The sequence below is a fragment of the Rhinatrema bivittatum genome, chromosome 4, assembly GCF_901001135.1.
Source record: "Rhinatrema bivittatum chromosome 4, aRhiBiv1.1, whole genome shotgun sequence".
In the NCBI taxonomy this organism is placed as follows: Eukaryota; Metazoa; Chordata; class Amphibia; order Gymnophiona; family Rhinatrematidae; genus Rhinatrema; species Rhinatrema bivittatum.
Genome location: NC_042618.1, coordinates 334,014,343 through 334,031,887, shown reverse-complemented (window position 1 = coordinate 334,031,887; position 17,545 = coordinate 334,014,343). Strand labels below are relative to the sequence as shown.

The 17,545-nt window shown below is 40.8% G+C and overlaps 1 protein-coding gene across 2 annotated transcripts in view; it reads left to right on the top strand.

Annotated features, from left to right (window-relative positions):
- Window positions 1–1,021: 1,021 nt before the first annotated feature.
- The window catches only part of SEC14L1 (SEC14 like lipid binding 1), a 152,791-nt gene continuing 136,267 nt past the window's right edge, over window positions 1,022–17,545 (top strand). For both annotated transcript variants that reach the window (XM_029600393.1, XM_029600394.1), the window contains exons 1-3: window positions 1,022–1,178; window positions 1,365–1,445; window positions 11,499–11,586. In XM_029600393.1, coding sequence (XP_029456253.1) covers window positions 11,524–11,586 — 63 coding nt within the window. In that variant the 5' untranslated portion in view covers window positions 1,022–1,178; window positions 1,365–1,445; window positions 11,499–11,523. The remainder of the gene's footprint in view (window positions 1,179–1,364; window positions 1,446–11,498; window positions 11,587–17,545) is intronic.

The following is a 17,545-nucleotide window of genomic DNA, read 5'->3' as shown; positions in this document are numbered from 1 at the left end:
TCCAGGCTCTGTATCTTGTGCATCTATGCCGGTCGCTGGAGAAAACAGACACTCGTAGATTGAGCATCCATTTTCCCAACCTATTTGACAACCCATTTGACAGCCACCTCTCCTGGGGGCCGATGCCAAGGAGGTGCTAGGGATGCACATTTGTCCCTTGTGTCTTTTTAGTGTGACCCATTATTTAAATGTTGAATAGCGCACCCAGGAGAAGTGGCTGGATGTGCATTAAGAAAATGGGCACTCAACACTGTCTGCCTATTTTCTGTGTACAATTATTGCACTGGGCCCTTGGTGCATTATCCGAAAGGTGGGCCAAAAGGTTTGCAGTCACCAGCCCCATCCTTTGTAATTTGTTTCTTGATGTTATGAGAGCAGAAATTTGCACACAGACATTCTAGAAACAATTAAAGACATTTTTTTTTTAAACAAGCATTCGGTTTAACTGACAGGGATTGATCTGTTTTCAAAGCAGTCTCTTGGCCAGGATAAGAATTTCATTGAAACATATTTAAGCGTCATGGCATATCAGGCTAAGTGTTGTTGTCGGCCAAGGAGGATTTTTGTTTAAAGATAAGCATACATGCTCTCCTTTACATTTTGTTAATCTTTGTTTAAATATGAATGTGTTATCAGTCTAGTCTAGAGTTTTAAATGGTTCGAGATGTACAGTATTTATATGTACGAACTGTCCCTGAATTACTAATGAAAAGGCGTAAGGTATAGAAATCTAAATACAAATATTTAAAAATAAATATCTGACCTATAAAAAATAATTATTATACACTCTTCACGTAGTCCTTCCTTATGTCTATATAGATCTTGGCCTCGTCTGCACGAGCAGCATCCTAGGCTGGGACCAGTCAGACCGTTGCCAAGAAACTAAGCAGGAGGCGGAAAACAGTCACAGAGAATGGGCGGGTCGAGAAGGCGGAAGAAGAAGTCATTTAAACTGTGACGCAAGGCGTCGAGCGTCATGCGTCTTACGTCACCGTTCGCCAAGCACGTTCTAGCCTCTTGGCTAGCGGCTCCTCCCTTTCCCCCTTTAGCGGTCATTTGTCCTCCGTCAGGCGCTGTGAGAGCAGCGCCTACGGGGGCGGCCACTTCCTTGAGTCCGCCCCCACCGCGGAAAGCCGGCTGCCGGTAAGGAGCCAGCCAGGATGTCTCTATGACGGAAGGTGGGTGTCTTTCTTTCCCGAGCGCTGTAGTCTTTAGACGCGCCGGCTCCGGGAAGTGCCGTAGTTTCTCGCCCCCTTCTCCCATCCCATCCCCCCACCCCTCATCCAGCTCTGCTCAGTCAGCCGGTGAAGGTTTCAGTCTCCTTCAGGCGCCTCTTAACACTGCTCTTGTTTTCCCGGATTTAGATGGGGGAGTTGGAGCTGTCCATTGGAGGAGGAGCGCGCCCGCCTGCCTCACGGCAAAGTCCGACCTGGGGTCCCAACGGGGTAAGTTAAATAGGTAGCTTTTGTATTATGCTTTCCCCACAGCCTCCTGTAGTTGCCTTCCGTCTGACCTGTTCTGTTCCCCCACTCCCATTTGGGTGTGCTTTAGACTCTCCTGGTCTCTTTCCCCCATTCCCTATCAGATGTATTTCAGGCTCCATTCTCCTGCTTTCTCTTCTCCATCCCAAGCACATACCCAATTGCTCCCCACTCTGATGCAATTTTGGGGTCAAAAGCTTTCAATTAAAGGGAAATTAATACACCAGCATTGCTTATTATTTTCAGTGACAAATTATAATATGCACCTTATATAGGTAAAGTGCCGTGTAGTATGTGATTTTCTTTTGACCCAGGAGGCATCTCTGTCTCTTCATTTACTGCTAATCTAAGCCGGTAGACTTCAGTTTGTAGTGTAGCTGCCTTTGAGCGTGGAAAGGGATTTTGCATGAATAAAAAGTCCAAACCATTCATCCATATGGGCAGTTTGCTCATTTTCAAGAAAATAAAAAATCTGACTGACTATTTTTATTAATTGGGTACATATCCATTGAATTATTTACGTAAGCTCTTACTTTCCAACTTGAGTTAACCATTAAAATAGCCACTTATGGATTTGTTTTTGTTGAGCATCAGCTAATTTAATTTGCCTGATTGTTGGAAATCTGTGTAAGGATGTTTTTTCTCTCTAGTATTAGCATGAACAATCTTGTTAATATTTATATTATATATTTTATATTGAGTTCAAGTGTAAATAATTGCTAAATATGTATTTATAATGAATACATATTGAAATCCATTGTGACAAACCATCTTTAAGTGATTTTAAAATACATCTTGAGTCTCTCATAACCATTTATATAATGTATTCTTTCTACTATTCTGAAGCAGAAATAAACATAACTAGTGTTTTCTGTGAGACAGGTTTTATGTCAGTACCTTTCAGTGTTATGTGAGCAGTCTTATGTATCTTAAAATGTTTTGAATATGTTTTGTAACAACTTGAATGATCTCTCTTAAATGAGCACAGTTTTCTTTTCTTTCTTTCTTTATAAAATTTATATTCTGCTGATCCACAAATCTTAGGAGGTAACAGAAAACACACAATATAATCAAACAGCAATGAACACCTAAACATATCTGTATACAGTACAGTAAAACAGTCAAATGAAATAAGTTAATTTTGTTCTATTAAGTAATTTATGCATGGTGGGGTTGGGAAAGTTCAATGTACAACTTTTAAGTAAGGTAGGTATTTTATTCCTATTGTGTATCCAGTACATTTTCAGCTTTGCTTTTCTATAATTCTTTATTTTCTGAAAGAGGTAGAAGGGCTTTTCAAAAATGTAAATACTTTTTTGATAGGTATAGCTATGCTGGTAAACAGCAGCACTGTTGGTTTTTAACAGCAGTAGCCAAGAATGGTAGCATTTAGAATAAGAGACATCGATATCAAAAACTTTGACATAAGGGCTGGCTCAGTGGCAGTGCTGTGTACTGCCATGCAGAGGGATCTGTGTTCCCATTCCAGTTTTCTGTTTCCTGGATCAACTGGGGCTAGGGATGCTGCAAAGACAGCATTCACAGCCCTGAGAAAAAGGGTATCATAGACATTGCGCAGTGATGACACTCGCTGGCCAGACTTACAGCCCATGATTGCAGGGTTCAAAGAGGAGCCTTGATGTATAGTCCCCAGCTGTAGACTCTTGCTGCTGTAATAAGACTGAGTTGGGAGGGGGTATGAAATAGGGGAAAACTGTCCAGGGATTTGATAATGAAAGATCATGGTACCAAACCCTAGCCCAAAGGAGCAGAAGAAACTGCTGGGTGAAAAAACAGTTTTTGAGAAATCGTGAATTGATTCTCTGGTTTGAAGTTCTGCAGATATTAATATGACCCAGTATATACTTTAAAGAGGCAATTTTCAAAAGAATTTGTGCATAAATAGACTAAAAAATTACTAGGCAGGAAGGGTGTGCACATGAAAGGACACAAAAAGCAATTAAATGTGTGTACTTTTACACACATTAGACAGGCATGGGGGGGGGGGGAGGAGGTAGAGTGCAGTTGGTCTGAGGATATGATTTATGTGCATATACAAAAAAAAAAAAATCAAAAGTATTTGTTAGTACTGGTTTCATACACACCCCTGAATTTTCAATGAAAATTTGAGATAACATTTGTGGGTAAAAAATACCTGCAGACTTTTGCCTGCTTGAAAATTATCTACTGAAATAGCAATATCTTCTGATTTTTTTTTTTTTGGGAGGGATATTTTTTATTCATGTAAAGTACATCTCTGACAAGCAGGGCTGAATTAGTCATGACGTGGGGTGATGTCATCTGGCAACACCAAACAGGTCCTCTGTCTTAAGCTAGTAGAATTTTTGATCTATTGAGCCCCCTCAGTTTTTCATTTGAGCACCAGCATGGACATACACCTTTTTTCTCTCTGATTTTTATAAAAACATTCTTTGATAACTTTTTTTTTTCAAAGTTGTCTCGCTGCTTGAGCAGCTTCCAAACAGTACTTTTCAGTGTTAGATTTTTTTCTGCAAGAAAAAAGCCACTGTGAGTGACTTTGAGGACTGGGACTTGAGCCATGATCAGGCCAACTATTAGAATTGTGACAATACCCCCATGTTTCTAAAAGTCAGGGGCCTGTAAAATAGAGGAAGTGTATACATCTCTGAGAAGCCTCATTCTGTGGTTTTCCTGACGTGTGATCTTATCTGCCTCTCAAGGAATGAAGTTGAGCAAGTGCTCCTCAAAAATGTTTCCTCCTTTGGCAGAACAGGCTGAATCCTCTGGGTTTAGTAAACATAAATTTAATGTGTTAAAGTAAAATAGGTGCCACTCCGTGGATCAGCCAGCATCGAAAAAGTAGTCTCATTGATGTATCAACACGATGCATGGAGTTTCAGCACCATTGATGCACTTGATGCATTGAGCCCCAGAAAGTGAAATTCATTGATCCTCAACACTTTTTGCCATTGGAGAAGGCTGCTCTATCAACACATACTGCAGTGCTTCCATTGCAGCTGTATGCTGGCCAGCTGAGAATTTTAACTGGTGCAGCAGGCAATATGATACCCCTACCCCTGCTAATTACCAGAGCCCTTACACTGGCAAAATTAATGGAACAAGGCTATGTTTGAAGAAGACACCAGATCCCATTTGCTCTCTGGTACCTCTGTTAATTTGGTCTCTGATTCAGATTTTGTAGAGCCTGGAAGAGGTGCAGGATTCATTCTAGTATCAGAAGAGGATGCTCCATCACCTATGCTAAGAGAGTGTTCATCAGCCATTCGATCAAGTAGTGGAGTTGGTGAAGAAATTTTGTTTTTAGTGTTAAAGAATAAGAATGGTATCTTTCAATCTCTCCTTTCCAGGATATGATTTACTCCCTTTAGAAGTCATCCCCTAATCCCCTGTTCATATGGATACTCGATCAGAACTTCCGAAGTGATTTTTGTCAGTGGCATTCACGTGCAGCGGAGTCCAGCCAATCAGAAAAGGTGCACCAGAAGTATACTCTTAGGCTACTAATGACCCTTCCTTAATCACCACCTTCATCATTGGAGTCCTGGGTTAGTGTTCCCCTCACCTATAGTCTCTGAAGAGAGATTAGAGCTTCCTTCTGCCCCTGCCCCTCCTGGAGCCTCCAGAACACTTGTTTCCACCGGAGGACCTTTCCTATTCCAGATTTTTGGACGAGTTGGGAATAGCACTTGGAGTTAATGTGCATTATGGACAAAGATCCTTGTGCAAATGTTGTTGGCCGCCTCCAATTAATGGAAACACAGAGCCTGCAGCCATTCCAATCCACAATATCCTGCAAGAATTGCAAATGAGAATGTGGGGAAATCTTGTTTCCCATGTTTTCTACATAAGAACATAAATTGCCAAGCTGGGTCAGACCAAAGGTCCATCAAGCCCAGCATCTTGTTTCTAACAGAGGCCAAAACCAGGCCACAAGAACCAGGCAATTACCCAAACACTAAGAAGATCCCATGCTACTGTTGCAATTAATAGTAGTGGCTATTCCCTAAGTAAAATTGATTAATAGCCATTAATGGACTTCTCCTCCAAGAACTTATCCAAATCTTTTTTGAACCCAGCTACACTAACTGCACTAACCACATCCTCTGGCAACAAATTCCAGAGCTTTATTGTGCTTTGAGTGAAAGAATTTTCTCTGATTAGTCTTAAATGTGCTACTTGCTAACTTCATGGAATGCCCCCTAGTCCTTCTATTCTTCGAAAGTGAAAATAACCGAGTCACATCTACTCTAGTTTCCTTGCAACAATCTGGGGTTTAGAATAGTGCAATTACTCAATCAATTGTGGTAGAATTGACTCATTAGAGTAAAGAAAATTATACTCTTGAATTCTTTGCCAGGGAAGGATCCCTACTACTGGAGAACTTGGGTAAAAAGCCGTTCCAAAGCTCCATGCCTAATGCATGGATTTCTTCTCACCAGTTCTACATGGCACAATAATTATGTCCAAGAACTGAAACCTTTTCTTCCTGCTGGTGAAGACAGAATTGTATACCCTTGGCCCCTCTTGGATGAAAGTTTATACACTATCTTATTCGACCCATCTATGAGGCGTTTGATACTTCGACAGGCTCCTCATCAGCCTTCTTTGGAACACGCCATGGTATTGAACACCTAAGTGATGATTTCCATGGCAAGTGCGCAGACATTTCTTGCTTGGGTGATCACAATTTTGGGAAAAAGTTCAGAGAAACAGCTCAAGTAAAAGGAACAGCATGTTGCAGCCCAGTCTCTTTACAAAGGACTGGAACAGAATCTTCTGCAAGGCATGCCTACTTTACTTCTAAAAGACTGTATTTCCAGACACACCCCTTCTGGCAATTCCACTGATACTGTATGCCATTTCTATTTCTGCAACAGTAACAACTTCTGGCTCGTACTTGACAGCATTAATGCCATCAGCCAAATGCAACACACCAAGTCCAGCCCAAGCCTGGGTGTCCAGTGCTACATGGAGGAGTGATGCAAAGTCACGAAAAATCAATGGGTTCTCAAGATTGTAGAGTCTGGATACCACTTGAGTTTTATTCTGGCTTCCCGTACCTCCCCATCACTTAGCTTTCGATCCAGATCAGTCTCTCAACACAACTCTGAGTATGGAGTTGCTCTTCAAACAGTGGGCAATAGAACCGGTTCTTCTGCATCACCATAACCAGGAGTTCTACACTTGTCCCCAATAAATCTGGGGGACGGAGACCCATCCTGGATTTAAGAAGCTTGAATAAGCATATGCTTTGGGAGAAATTTAAAATGAATTCCCTCCATGCAATTATTCTCTTCATCCAGAAGGGGGCGTAAATGTGTGCTCTGGATCTAAAGGATGTTTCTGCATTACCTGCTTTTTATGGTAGACTCCTTCCGCTATCAGTACCAAGTGCTCTCCTTTGGACTGTCAGCAGCACCGACTGTCTTCACCAGCTGCTTGGCTTTAGTAGCAACGCATCTGTAGTGACAGGGCGTTCGAGTCTTCCTTTACTTGGATATCTGGCTTATAACAGCAAACTCTCAGGAAGGTATACTAACCTCCCTGTAAAATTCAATATAAATACTATAGTTGTTAGAGTAGATTTCTCTAAATTCACCAGGAACCTTACTTCCCTCCCAGAAAATCAAATTGATAGGAGCTTGGATAGAGCTTTCCTTCCAACAGATTGGGCAAACACACTGATTCGTTGTATACAGACAGTCACCAGCCAGGGAGGTGCTAGTTCTGGGCCACATGGTGGCAATTCTTGTAGTTTCACTAACCTGCAGGGGGGCCTTCATTTCCAATGGGACTAGCTAATTGAACCCCTGACAACCAAAGTGTAAATTTCAAAAGACATGAAGCAGGAGCTAAGTTGGTGACTACACCCCTTCATTCTTCAGGAAGAAGCACCACTCCATTTACTTCCTCATCAATTAACAACAAACACCTCCATAAAGGTTAGAGGCCCACATTCACAGACAATTTCATATCAACTTTCTAGAAATCAGAGTACACCTGATCTAACAATTTTCATTCATTTTCCTTGAGGTGGAGAGTATCTCATTCAAACCGACATGTAGCCATGTTCTGTGCGAACAAGCAAGGGGGCACAGGTTCATGGACTCTTTGCTAAGAAGAGATAAAAATATGGGAATAGGCATTCAGACATGAACCTGTCCTGCAAGTGATCTACCTTCCCAGGATCTCCAACACTTTTTAGTAGATTGCCTCAGTAGAATTTTTTGACCACACAAATGATCTCTGTAGCAGTCAACAGCTGACAGACTATTCATTCTATGAGACTTCCAGCAATCAACCTATTTGCGTCAAAGCAAAACAGAAAACTGGAAACATTTTCTTCCATTCTTCCCAGGGACCTCTGGTCCAAACAGGATGCTTTTCTGCTAGATTGTAATGCAGATATGATATATATGCTATTCCACTGATAGAATGGTGCAACTCGCTAGGGGGCAATCCATGAAGTTAGCATGGGGCACATTTAAAGCTAATCGGAGAAAGTTCTTTTTTACTCAACGCACAATTTAAACTCTGGAATTTGTTGCCAGAGGATGTGGTTAGTGCAGTTAGTATAGTTGTGTTTAAAAAAAAAAAGGATTGAATAAGTTCTTGGAGGAGAAGTCCATTACCTGCGATTAAATTCACTTAGAGAATAGCCACTGCCATTAGCAATGGTAACATGAAATAGACTTAGTTTTTGGGTACTTGCCAGGTTCTTATGGCCTGGATTGACCACTGTTGGAAACAGGATGCTGGGCTTGATGGACCCTTGGTCTGACCCAGTATGGCATTTTCTTATGTTCTTATGTTCGCTGATCAGTGAATTGTCCTTACCCAAGGAGATTGAGGACCATGGTGTCTGCCAGAAACCCATAAACTAGAAGAGCTTATGGGTTTAAATGGAAAAAGGTTCTCCACAGGGTATCAACATAATGCTTTAGATCCATTTGCATGTGAACCCAAAGAGTTACTGAGTTATTTTCTCTTTCTGCTTAGCACATAATCAGTAAGAGTACATCTCGGTGCTATAGCAGCTTACCATGTTCAAACTGAGGGTAAGCCAATGTTCACTCATCTATTGGTATTCAAATAAAGGATTATGGCATACTAAACCTCCCGTTGTGAAACCACCTGTTCCTTGGGACCTAAACGTGGTTCTGGCACAACTGATGAAGTCACCATTTGAACCAATGCAGTTGACTTCTCTCACTTTTCTAACATGAAAAGTAATATTTCTTGTAGAAGTCAGTGAGCTTCAGGATTTAATTCATTATCTGCCATATATACAATTCGTCCACAATAGGGTGATACTCCGCACGCACCTGAAATTTCTGTCAGTGGTATCGGCATTCTGTATTAATCAAGCCATTGTGTTATACATGTTCATGCCACACGCACATGAAGGTGAGAAAATCCTTCATACCTTAAATTGGAAAAAAGCCTTGGCTTACTACAAAGGGAGGAGTCAGCCACATCATCAGGCTTTATAACTGTTCATCTCTTACAATCCTAACAAACTGGGCATATCAGTGGCCAAATGTACATTGTCCAGCTGGTTAGCAGACTGCACCACACACTGTTATATGGTAGCAAGACTATAAATTAGACACCATTGAGGCTCAACAAGTTAGTTATGGCTCCATCAGTGGCTCATCAGTGGAGCCGTACCTCTTGAAGACATCTGCAGAGCTGAAACATGGTTGTCAATACACACCTTTTTGCTTCCCATTTCTGTCTGGACAATCTGAGTGACAATACATTTGGTCAAGCAGTTTTTACGTAGCCTGTTCACTCAATCGTCTACTCTTCATGATGCGGTCCGGGTTGCAATTCTCAGTTTGGGGCTCCCCACATGTCATGGCTAATTCAGCCCTGCTGGTCGACAGAGAAGGCAAGTTTACTTCCTGTAAATGGTGTTTTTCTGTAGACAGCATTATAAATTGGCATGCAGAATACCCACCCACCTCACTGGAGAGTCGACCACCTAGCTAGAATGAGCTCTAAAATCGACTGAGGTGTCTCGAAGCAACGCCTGTGTGGAAATTTCAGCACATATTCAGTAGAGCAAAAGCTCTGCCAGCTAGGGAGAGGGGTCCATTTGGTGCCACCGGTTGACATCACCCTGCATGTCATGGCTAATTCATCCTGCTGTCTACGGAGTACACAGTTTATAGTAAGAACTTGCTTTATACTAGCTGTATTTGGTTCAGGAGAAAACTGAATTCTTTGTAGGTTGTAATGTCTTTCTTTTAGTTTTATGGACCAGTGTAAGTGCCTTATCAAGACATTTTATTTGATCAATTTTGGTAAAACCAGGGTGTATGGAAGAATGGTGCCCGGGGCCTTTCTTCATGGCTATTAGTGTGTGTTCCCCATTTAGGATCTCTTCTCTCCCAGCTGTTCAATTACATTACTTGTCTGGAGATTGCAGCTCCCCCATTATATTAGCATGCTGGATCCAGCCAGCAAGTGTCACTGTTTTTATAATGACTGTGCTTGCTGCCTGTGCAATTCATCCAACACATGCTAGTCCAAGGAGCGGGAATTGGGTTAAAGGTTTACAACTGGATCTCTTGCATGTAGTGCAAATTATTGCTGTTCAGCTATTAGTCTATTTCTGAAATGAAGGAAAATAACTTGCATGCAAAGCAAAACTTGCAATTTTAACAAGATTTTGTGCTTTGCGCCAGAATCTTTAATTATGCAACTCAGATATATCATATGCACCATTAGCCAGTTTGAATTGTGCCATATCTCCTAAATAGAAGGGATTTACATGTTCAAAAAAGATGAATCAGCAATCTGGACAGGCTGGTTCTTTATTTGCTTTTCTATACCGACATTCAGCCATGGGTATCACATCAGTGTACATGGGAACTTGTGTGATAGTATGACAACAGGTCATATTATCTTTACATTGAAACATTATTTTTAACAGTGCTATCTCTATATTGTAACATTATAAACAAGGTAATATTAACTTTACTTTGTAATTATTATTAATGTCTCAACATTGTGACATAGTATAACATACACAGTAACATCAATAAGGTTGCAGATATGTGTTTCTTTGGATATTTAACGATACAATTGACACAAGTTTATATCTTGTTGGCTTAGTGTTATAGCAAATGCAAGGTAATGTTTCACCAATGTAACAGGGTTTAAGAGGTAGTGGGGCAATTTGATTGGATTTAGAACTGTTGTCTTAGGGGGGTGTGAAGGGGTGGGATTGGAAGGATGGGAGTTGGACGGTGCTGAATGTGTCAATACAGGTCTGAAGTGGATCCCAAAAGTTCTCTTGGACTTCAATTATTATCAAGGACATTTTGGACTTTCCATTATCTAGCTTTGTGTGTTCTGATCTTGCCATGGCAAGTTATTGGTAAAGAATTTTCTATAAAGTATTGCACTGAATTTGCAAAGTTTGTTTCTAAATATTGCCAGTATTGGGTGCTATAACTTCAGAATTTCTTCCTAAAGTATTGTGAAATTGAAGAGAATTTTAGAAACCACTAAGATTAGTTACATAATTGATGGGTTGCAGATAGTCTATTTGCTCACTTTCTAGCAGTATTTCTCCAGTGCCTGCATGCAAAATATGAGAAACCCCTTGGAAAACCGAGCTCAGTCTCAGGAGGAAAGTTTTGTGTGTTAAAGAAATTCAGTACCACAGAGAGGGTAAGCACTTTATTTTGGCACTCAAAAACACATTACTTTTTTTTTTTTAGAGGATTAATTCTCCTGGTTTGGCAATGGTTATTACCTACTTGTGCAAGGTGCTAACCTTCCATATTGTACAGGAATTCAGCCTTTACAAAAAGACCAACAACAAGAAACTGTCCTCTGCTCACTGCTCGGATCCTCTACTTGAGTCTTAGGTAGAAGGCTGAGAAGTTATCACAACTGGCATATTTAAAAATATTGAAGGGCACAAGCTTGCACTGAGTCAGACTGAGACCTGTCTTTTTTTTTTTTTTTGTTTTCTGATCTACAGTTTTTGTGTTACAGGTTTGAAGATTATCACTAGACCATCATGGTGCAGAAATACCAGTCACCCGTGAGGGTGTACAAACACCCATTTGAGCTAATTATGACTGTGAGTACTAGCTCTTTGATTCTCCTGTTATGTATGCTGTAATTTCTATCTCCTCCCTCTAACCCTTTCCAAATGGACACCCAGCTTAATCTCCTCCTTAAACAGAATCTCTGTGGCAGAGGGCTGAATGATATGGAAATTTGTAATTAACTGGAGGACCACATTTTTTGATTAACTCAGAAGGCAAATCACAAATATATTTAACTATTTCAGGTTTTTGTAAGGTATCCTGCAGACTGCTTAGGATTAAGCAACTTTGACATGCAAAACACCAAACTAATCCCTGAGCCCATTTTCTTTTTTTAATTTAAGGAAATGTGAAAAATGTAGCTTTGTTATTCAAAATAACCCATTTACATCTGCTTTTTTGAACATCAGAAACTGGTGCCATAAATTTAATATGTACAAGCTTTATTCTTTATCTTGGCTGGAAAAATTCTTCGTGTCAATTTTCATAGCTGTGCTTAGGCTACCTCTATTAAGCAAAAATAGGTTCCAGGGGGCCAGCCTAATAGCTCAGTGGTGAACGTTGCACCCTGCCATGTACAAGATCTGGATTAGTTATAAACCCTGCTTCTGCTTCTTGGATCAGCCAGCCCCTCGGGAAGAGGAAGTATCTGCTGTCACACAATGGTGACACATAGTGGTTAGACTTTGAGCCATCTGTACTGCTTCCCTGAGGAAGCCACAATCTGTGACCCTGGGTGTGAGGACTGTCTGTATGATGGCTGAGCTAAATGGGGGGAGGGTTAACATTTTAAAAAATATGGTAAAAACTCCAGGTAGCTATGAATGAAGGCACCGTGCACTATAGCCCTGTAGAGGCCACTTGCAATTGAGATAGAAGCCCAGAGAGCAGTTTGCCTGCAGGCACCTTTGGATCCCAATAACTCCATGAACTCTGTTGCTGCCTGTGCTTTAAAATCGGATTTTAATACCTTTTTACCTTTAAAAAATATTTAAGGTTATGAAAGTAATTTTATCCAATCAAAATGACATGCATCATGTTACAAGTAGCAAGGCAAAAGAAAATGTCTGAGCAGTCATGATGAGAGACTGCACAGCTTTGCATTTTCAAAATGGAAATATGGTAACAATTACATATAAGGCTGTTTTCTAGAGCTTTGCATGTAGCAGATTTATATTTTACATTTACTTGCTCACCTTTCTAAGTTTGAGCTCAAGCTGAGTTATAGTCAGGTACAGTAAGTAGCTTCCTGCCCAATCTAAGGGCCTTATTTACTAAAGCTTTTCTCTCATTCTGTGGAGAGAGCTTAGTAAACCAGGCCCTAAATTTGTACCTGAGGCAGTGGAGGGGGACGTGACTTGCCCGAGGTCACAAGGAGCATCGGCAGGATTGGAACCCTGGCTTCCTTGGTTCTCAGTCTGCTGCTCTAACCACTATGAGAAGCACCTCACACCTGTTTGTTCTGTCTGTTACCAGGCTGTAGTGAATTGAGAGAGGGGCTTTTGTTACCAGGTATGATGGTGCCAAGATAGAAGGAGAAAAAAAACTTATGTTTATAAAAGTTTTTAAAAATGCGATAATTACCACAGGTTCTTTAAACCAATTGTTTTGGTGTACACATGAAATAGAAATTTGTAGCAGCTACTTATTTACAGAAGTCTTGCTTCCAGGCTTTTGATGTCAGAAGTTCTTTGCTTGCGAAAGGTTTTCTTTGGGCACAGTATGTAATAGGAAACATAAGCCGAATGAATGCTACAGCTTGGTTACCTATTTCAGGCTGTTTGTGAAAGTTTTGTTCATTATGTGACACTACAGTCATGTTTTGAATGTATTTTTGTACTTTAATAGCGCCTGCTATTTTTTGCTAGTAAGTTTTTTTTTTTAAGTACTTTACCTTCCTGTACATGTTGGTTTTGTAATTAGTGAATATTCCCATTGTTCTGTGTGGGGTTTTTTTTAAAGCCAACTGAAGCCGGGAAATTTTTTTTTTTTTCACTCTGGAATTTCAGAAATATATCCTTCTCCCTTTTATTTCCTCTTAATCCTATTAAAACTGCTGTTAATCATGTTTATAGTAGCTGTACATGATTGTAGCATAATACCGCAGGAACTGGATTTGAGCCAAGATAGCTTGTAAGAATCCTAGTAATGTAGTGTGATAATTCATTTTGACTATTAATAGTTTAAATATTGAAGGTAAGGCTATCTGCTCTCTGCAGGCTTTGGCTGTTTTTGTTTTTTTGTTGTTTTGTAACATATGTGATAAATGTGTGCTAAGCTTTTAATGCATGCTTCTTGGTGTGCTCTTTGCACATGATTCCTTTTGTGAGGAAGAGAGGTGGTGCGGAAATCTGATTAATTCAGGGACCCAATGGACAAGAGAGTGGCCCCCATTCAAACTGTTTAATAAAGCTTTGTCATTGGTACGTGCCTTCTGCTATATTAATTTGAGCTTTAGGCTTAAATCTAGCAATGCACAATCAGGATGACTGATTCCAGGCTTTGCTTTTGTGCTATTCAACTTGATGGTGATACATATTAATTTGCTTCAAAATGTTTGACTTTATTTCTTTTAGTTATTAACCTCTCTGGTGACTCTATTAGATCTAAAAGAATTGGGGAAAATAGTTATTTTCTTAATCTTTCCTTGAAAATTAAGTATTTTAGAGGCGGATCAGAGAAATACAGTAGACCTTGCTTATCTGGCTTCAGTGAGGCTTTTGACTCTGTTTTGCATGGACGACTGGGGAAGCAAGTTGACAGAATGAAAGTAAGCCAGAAAGTTGCCAGTTGAATGGCACAGTGCAGAACATGACTATTAATGGATTCCACTCTGCTGAAGGTAAAGTGGGTACCCCAGAGCTTGATGCAAGGAACAGTTCTACAATATCTTATAGTGAGGAAATTGAGGAAACACATGCTTGTTTGCAGATGATCCAAAAATCTATAACAGAGTAAATGTGCTAGAAGAGGTGGAAAAATGAAAGGGGACTTGTAAAAACTGGAAAATGGTCAAGATTTTGGAAAATGGCATTCATTGCTAAAAAGTGTAAAATCATGCATTTTGGGATACAAAAATCCATTAGCCACATATAAATTATAAGGAGAGAAATTGAAGAGTAATCATCTTACATTATCTCAGGTTAACCAGTCAATGTAATAAAACTGGGAAATGTAATAATATGCTTGGTTACATAAGTAGAAGTATAATTAAGATGAAGGTAATATAGCCTTTGTAAATGTCACAAATGAGACCCTATTTTAAATTGTGTTCAGTTCTGGAGTACTTTTTTCAAAAGGACTTGTGAAATGATCCAAAAAAAAGGGGATACTCTTGATACAAGGCCTGCAACATGAATCCTACAAAGAAATGTAAGATGCTCAAACTGTACTTGCCAGAGAAAAGCAAGATATGATAGACATTCACATATCTGAAAGGATTCAATAGGGTAATCTAAAGTGAAATTTTCCATAGAAAAGGAAATTCAGGGACGAGGGGATATGTTGGATGTTCATAGCAAACAAAATACTTCTTAAAAGGATGGCAATGCCTGGAACAGCCTACTAGCAGAGATAGTGGTAACCAGAATCGTGACAGACATGGAGCAGTGATAAGGGCAGGTTAAGTCAGGGGTAACTGGTAGAAGAAAAGGAGGAGGAGTAGAATGTTTTCTCAGACAAATGGAAGGGGGGAGCACAAGCCAATGGGCAGAACGGCATTACTGCTGCAACAGCCTTCCAAGAAGGTTGGGATAACCTGTACCGAGCAGTCATGGTTGTTATGGTTCCGGCTGCTGTGCAGCCTCCCCTCCACCAGAGGACGACACTGGTGAGCCCTGCTCTGAACTGTTTTTCAGCCCATCCCTGGTTTCATGCCTCAGCTGATCTTACAGCCTCTGTACCACCAGGGGACTTCCACGAGCATATTCTCCTGGCTGGTCAAGCTCCTGCCTGTACCACACCCATATTCCAGCACTATTTAACCTTGTCTGTCCCTTGCCTCACTGCTACAGCATCAAGTTCCCATTGGCTCCTTGCTCTAGCCACTTCTGCCTTATAGCCTTCTCAGCCTGTTCCCTGTTTTGCCTTGTAGCCTTAGGGTCTTCTGACCTCAGCCCTTCCTTATCTTGCCTTGTGGCCATCTGGCCTTCAGCTTTTAGCTTTGCCTTGTGGCCTTTGGGCCTTCAAGCCCTTCCCTGTTTGTGGTCTTACCTAGGCCATCTCTATCCTCTGGCCTACCCAGACCTTGGCTAGCCTGTGGCTTCTGTAGGCTTTTCCCTGTCTTGTCCCTCGGGGCCTTCCTGAATTGTTGCTTGTTGTCCTTGTCCTATCCAGTCTGTCCCTGAGTTCCAGCCTTGCCTGCACTTGCTTCAGCCTCATTGGATTGCCCAAACCTAGCTCCAGTCGTCATGCCATTCTGTGCCACTCTGGAGGTGGTGTCCACTACGCTTCTCCTGAACTGGAGCCTCAACAGTGGTTATATAACTGTGTTAATGAACATGGGGTGAGTGGATGTTTTGGACAACAGCATCAATAATTTTAGTGTCTGCATGGATTTAATATAAGCTTGGTGGTGAAACATGGGAGATGGGGCCTGTGTGTTAGATTAAGTGATACTTGTAAGAACCAAAAAGAAAGACTAGGCCTGAAATAGTGTACCAGGAAAGATGATGGACTCCAGCATTTATCAAAACATAAATATCTACTTAATGCTTTAGGCAATTGAACCCGTTTTTGGAGTATAAGGCATTGAAGATAGTGACACATTCATTGTGCTTACCCTGATAAGACTATTGTAATGCTGATTACTTGGGAGGTTGATGCAGAAATTGCAACATATTCAGAATATAGTGACACTCATTTTCACAGGGAGTTCTATGCAGACATCCGTAATGCCTTTGCCCTTAAAGCTACACTGGCTTCCAGTTGTGGCATGTTGCAAGTTTAAATGTTTGCTTTTAAAATGTTGAGAGGTATTGGCCCTCCTCCATGAGATAGTGTATTGGCTTCACTCTGGGAGGAATTTAAGCTCTAATAGTAAACACTTCACTTATCAACTAGGGTGTTTTATCACATACGCATACAAAATATCTTTTTCTGCAACTATATCAGTGTGATGGAATATGCTCCCTTTGGAGGAGGAGGAGTTAAAATTACAGAAGAAACTTAAACTTGGTTGGTAACAACTTTTAATGTTTTAAAGATCTGCAGATGGAGAAAACCTCGTAGGGAACCCAGAGATGGGCTGTACATGTTGGGTTTGAATTTTATTTTATGCTGTTCTATTTTGTGATTGTGATAGAGAATGCTCTCACTACCAGAACCAGGTGCTCCTTGAAGCACCAAGAGTCTTTACCAAATGCCTAGCTGTAGTAGCAGCATATCTTTGTCATCGGGGCATCTTTGTCTCTACTTGTCTAGACGACTGGCAGATTATGGCAGCATCCCAGAATGGAGTGTTAAATTCCCTGCAGAAGTCAACATCAGTCAATAGGGTTCCTAGTAAATTTTCAAAAACTCAATCTTGATTTTGTATCTGAAAATCAAATTCATTTGGGCATGGATAGACTCTCTACAGAAAAAAGCATTTCTTCCAGTAAATTGCGTGAAAGTCCTTGGGGCCCTAGCTCATTGGCTGGTGCAGCAGATCAGGGAATTGCTAGTTATGCTGGGCCACATGGTGAATGGTGGTTCATGTGGTCTCTAACTTGCCGCCCAGTGGAACCAGTTAACTCATCCCTGGTAAATGTCTCACAGGGAATGAAAAGAGAGTTCCACTGGTGGTTAAAGCCATGCATTTTACAGGAGATAGCCCACCTTTGTCTACTTCCTTATCAGGTCACATTAGCAACAGATATGTCCATCAACGGGGATAGGAAGTGCATATGGGGCTCCCTTCCGAATCCACGGAGCTTGGTTTTCAGTAGAATGACAGTTTAAAATTGGTCTGTTGGAGCTTCATGTAATCGGGCATGCTTTGAATGCTTTCTC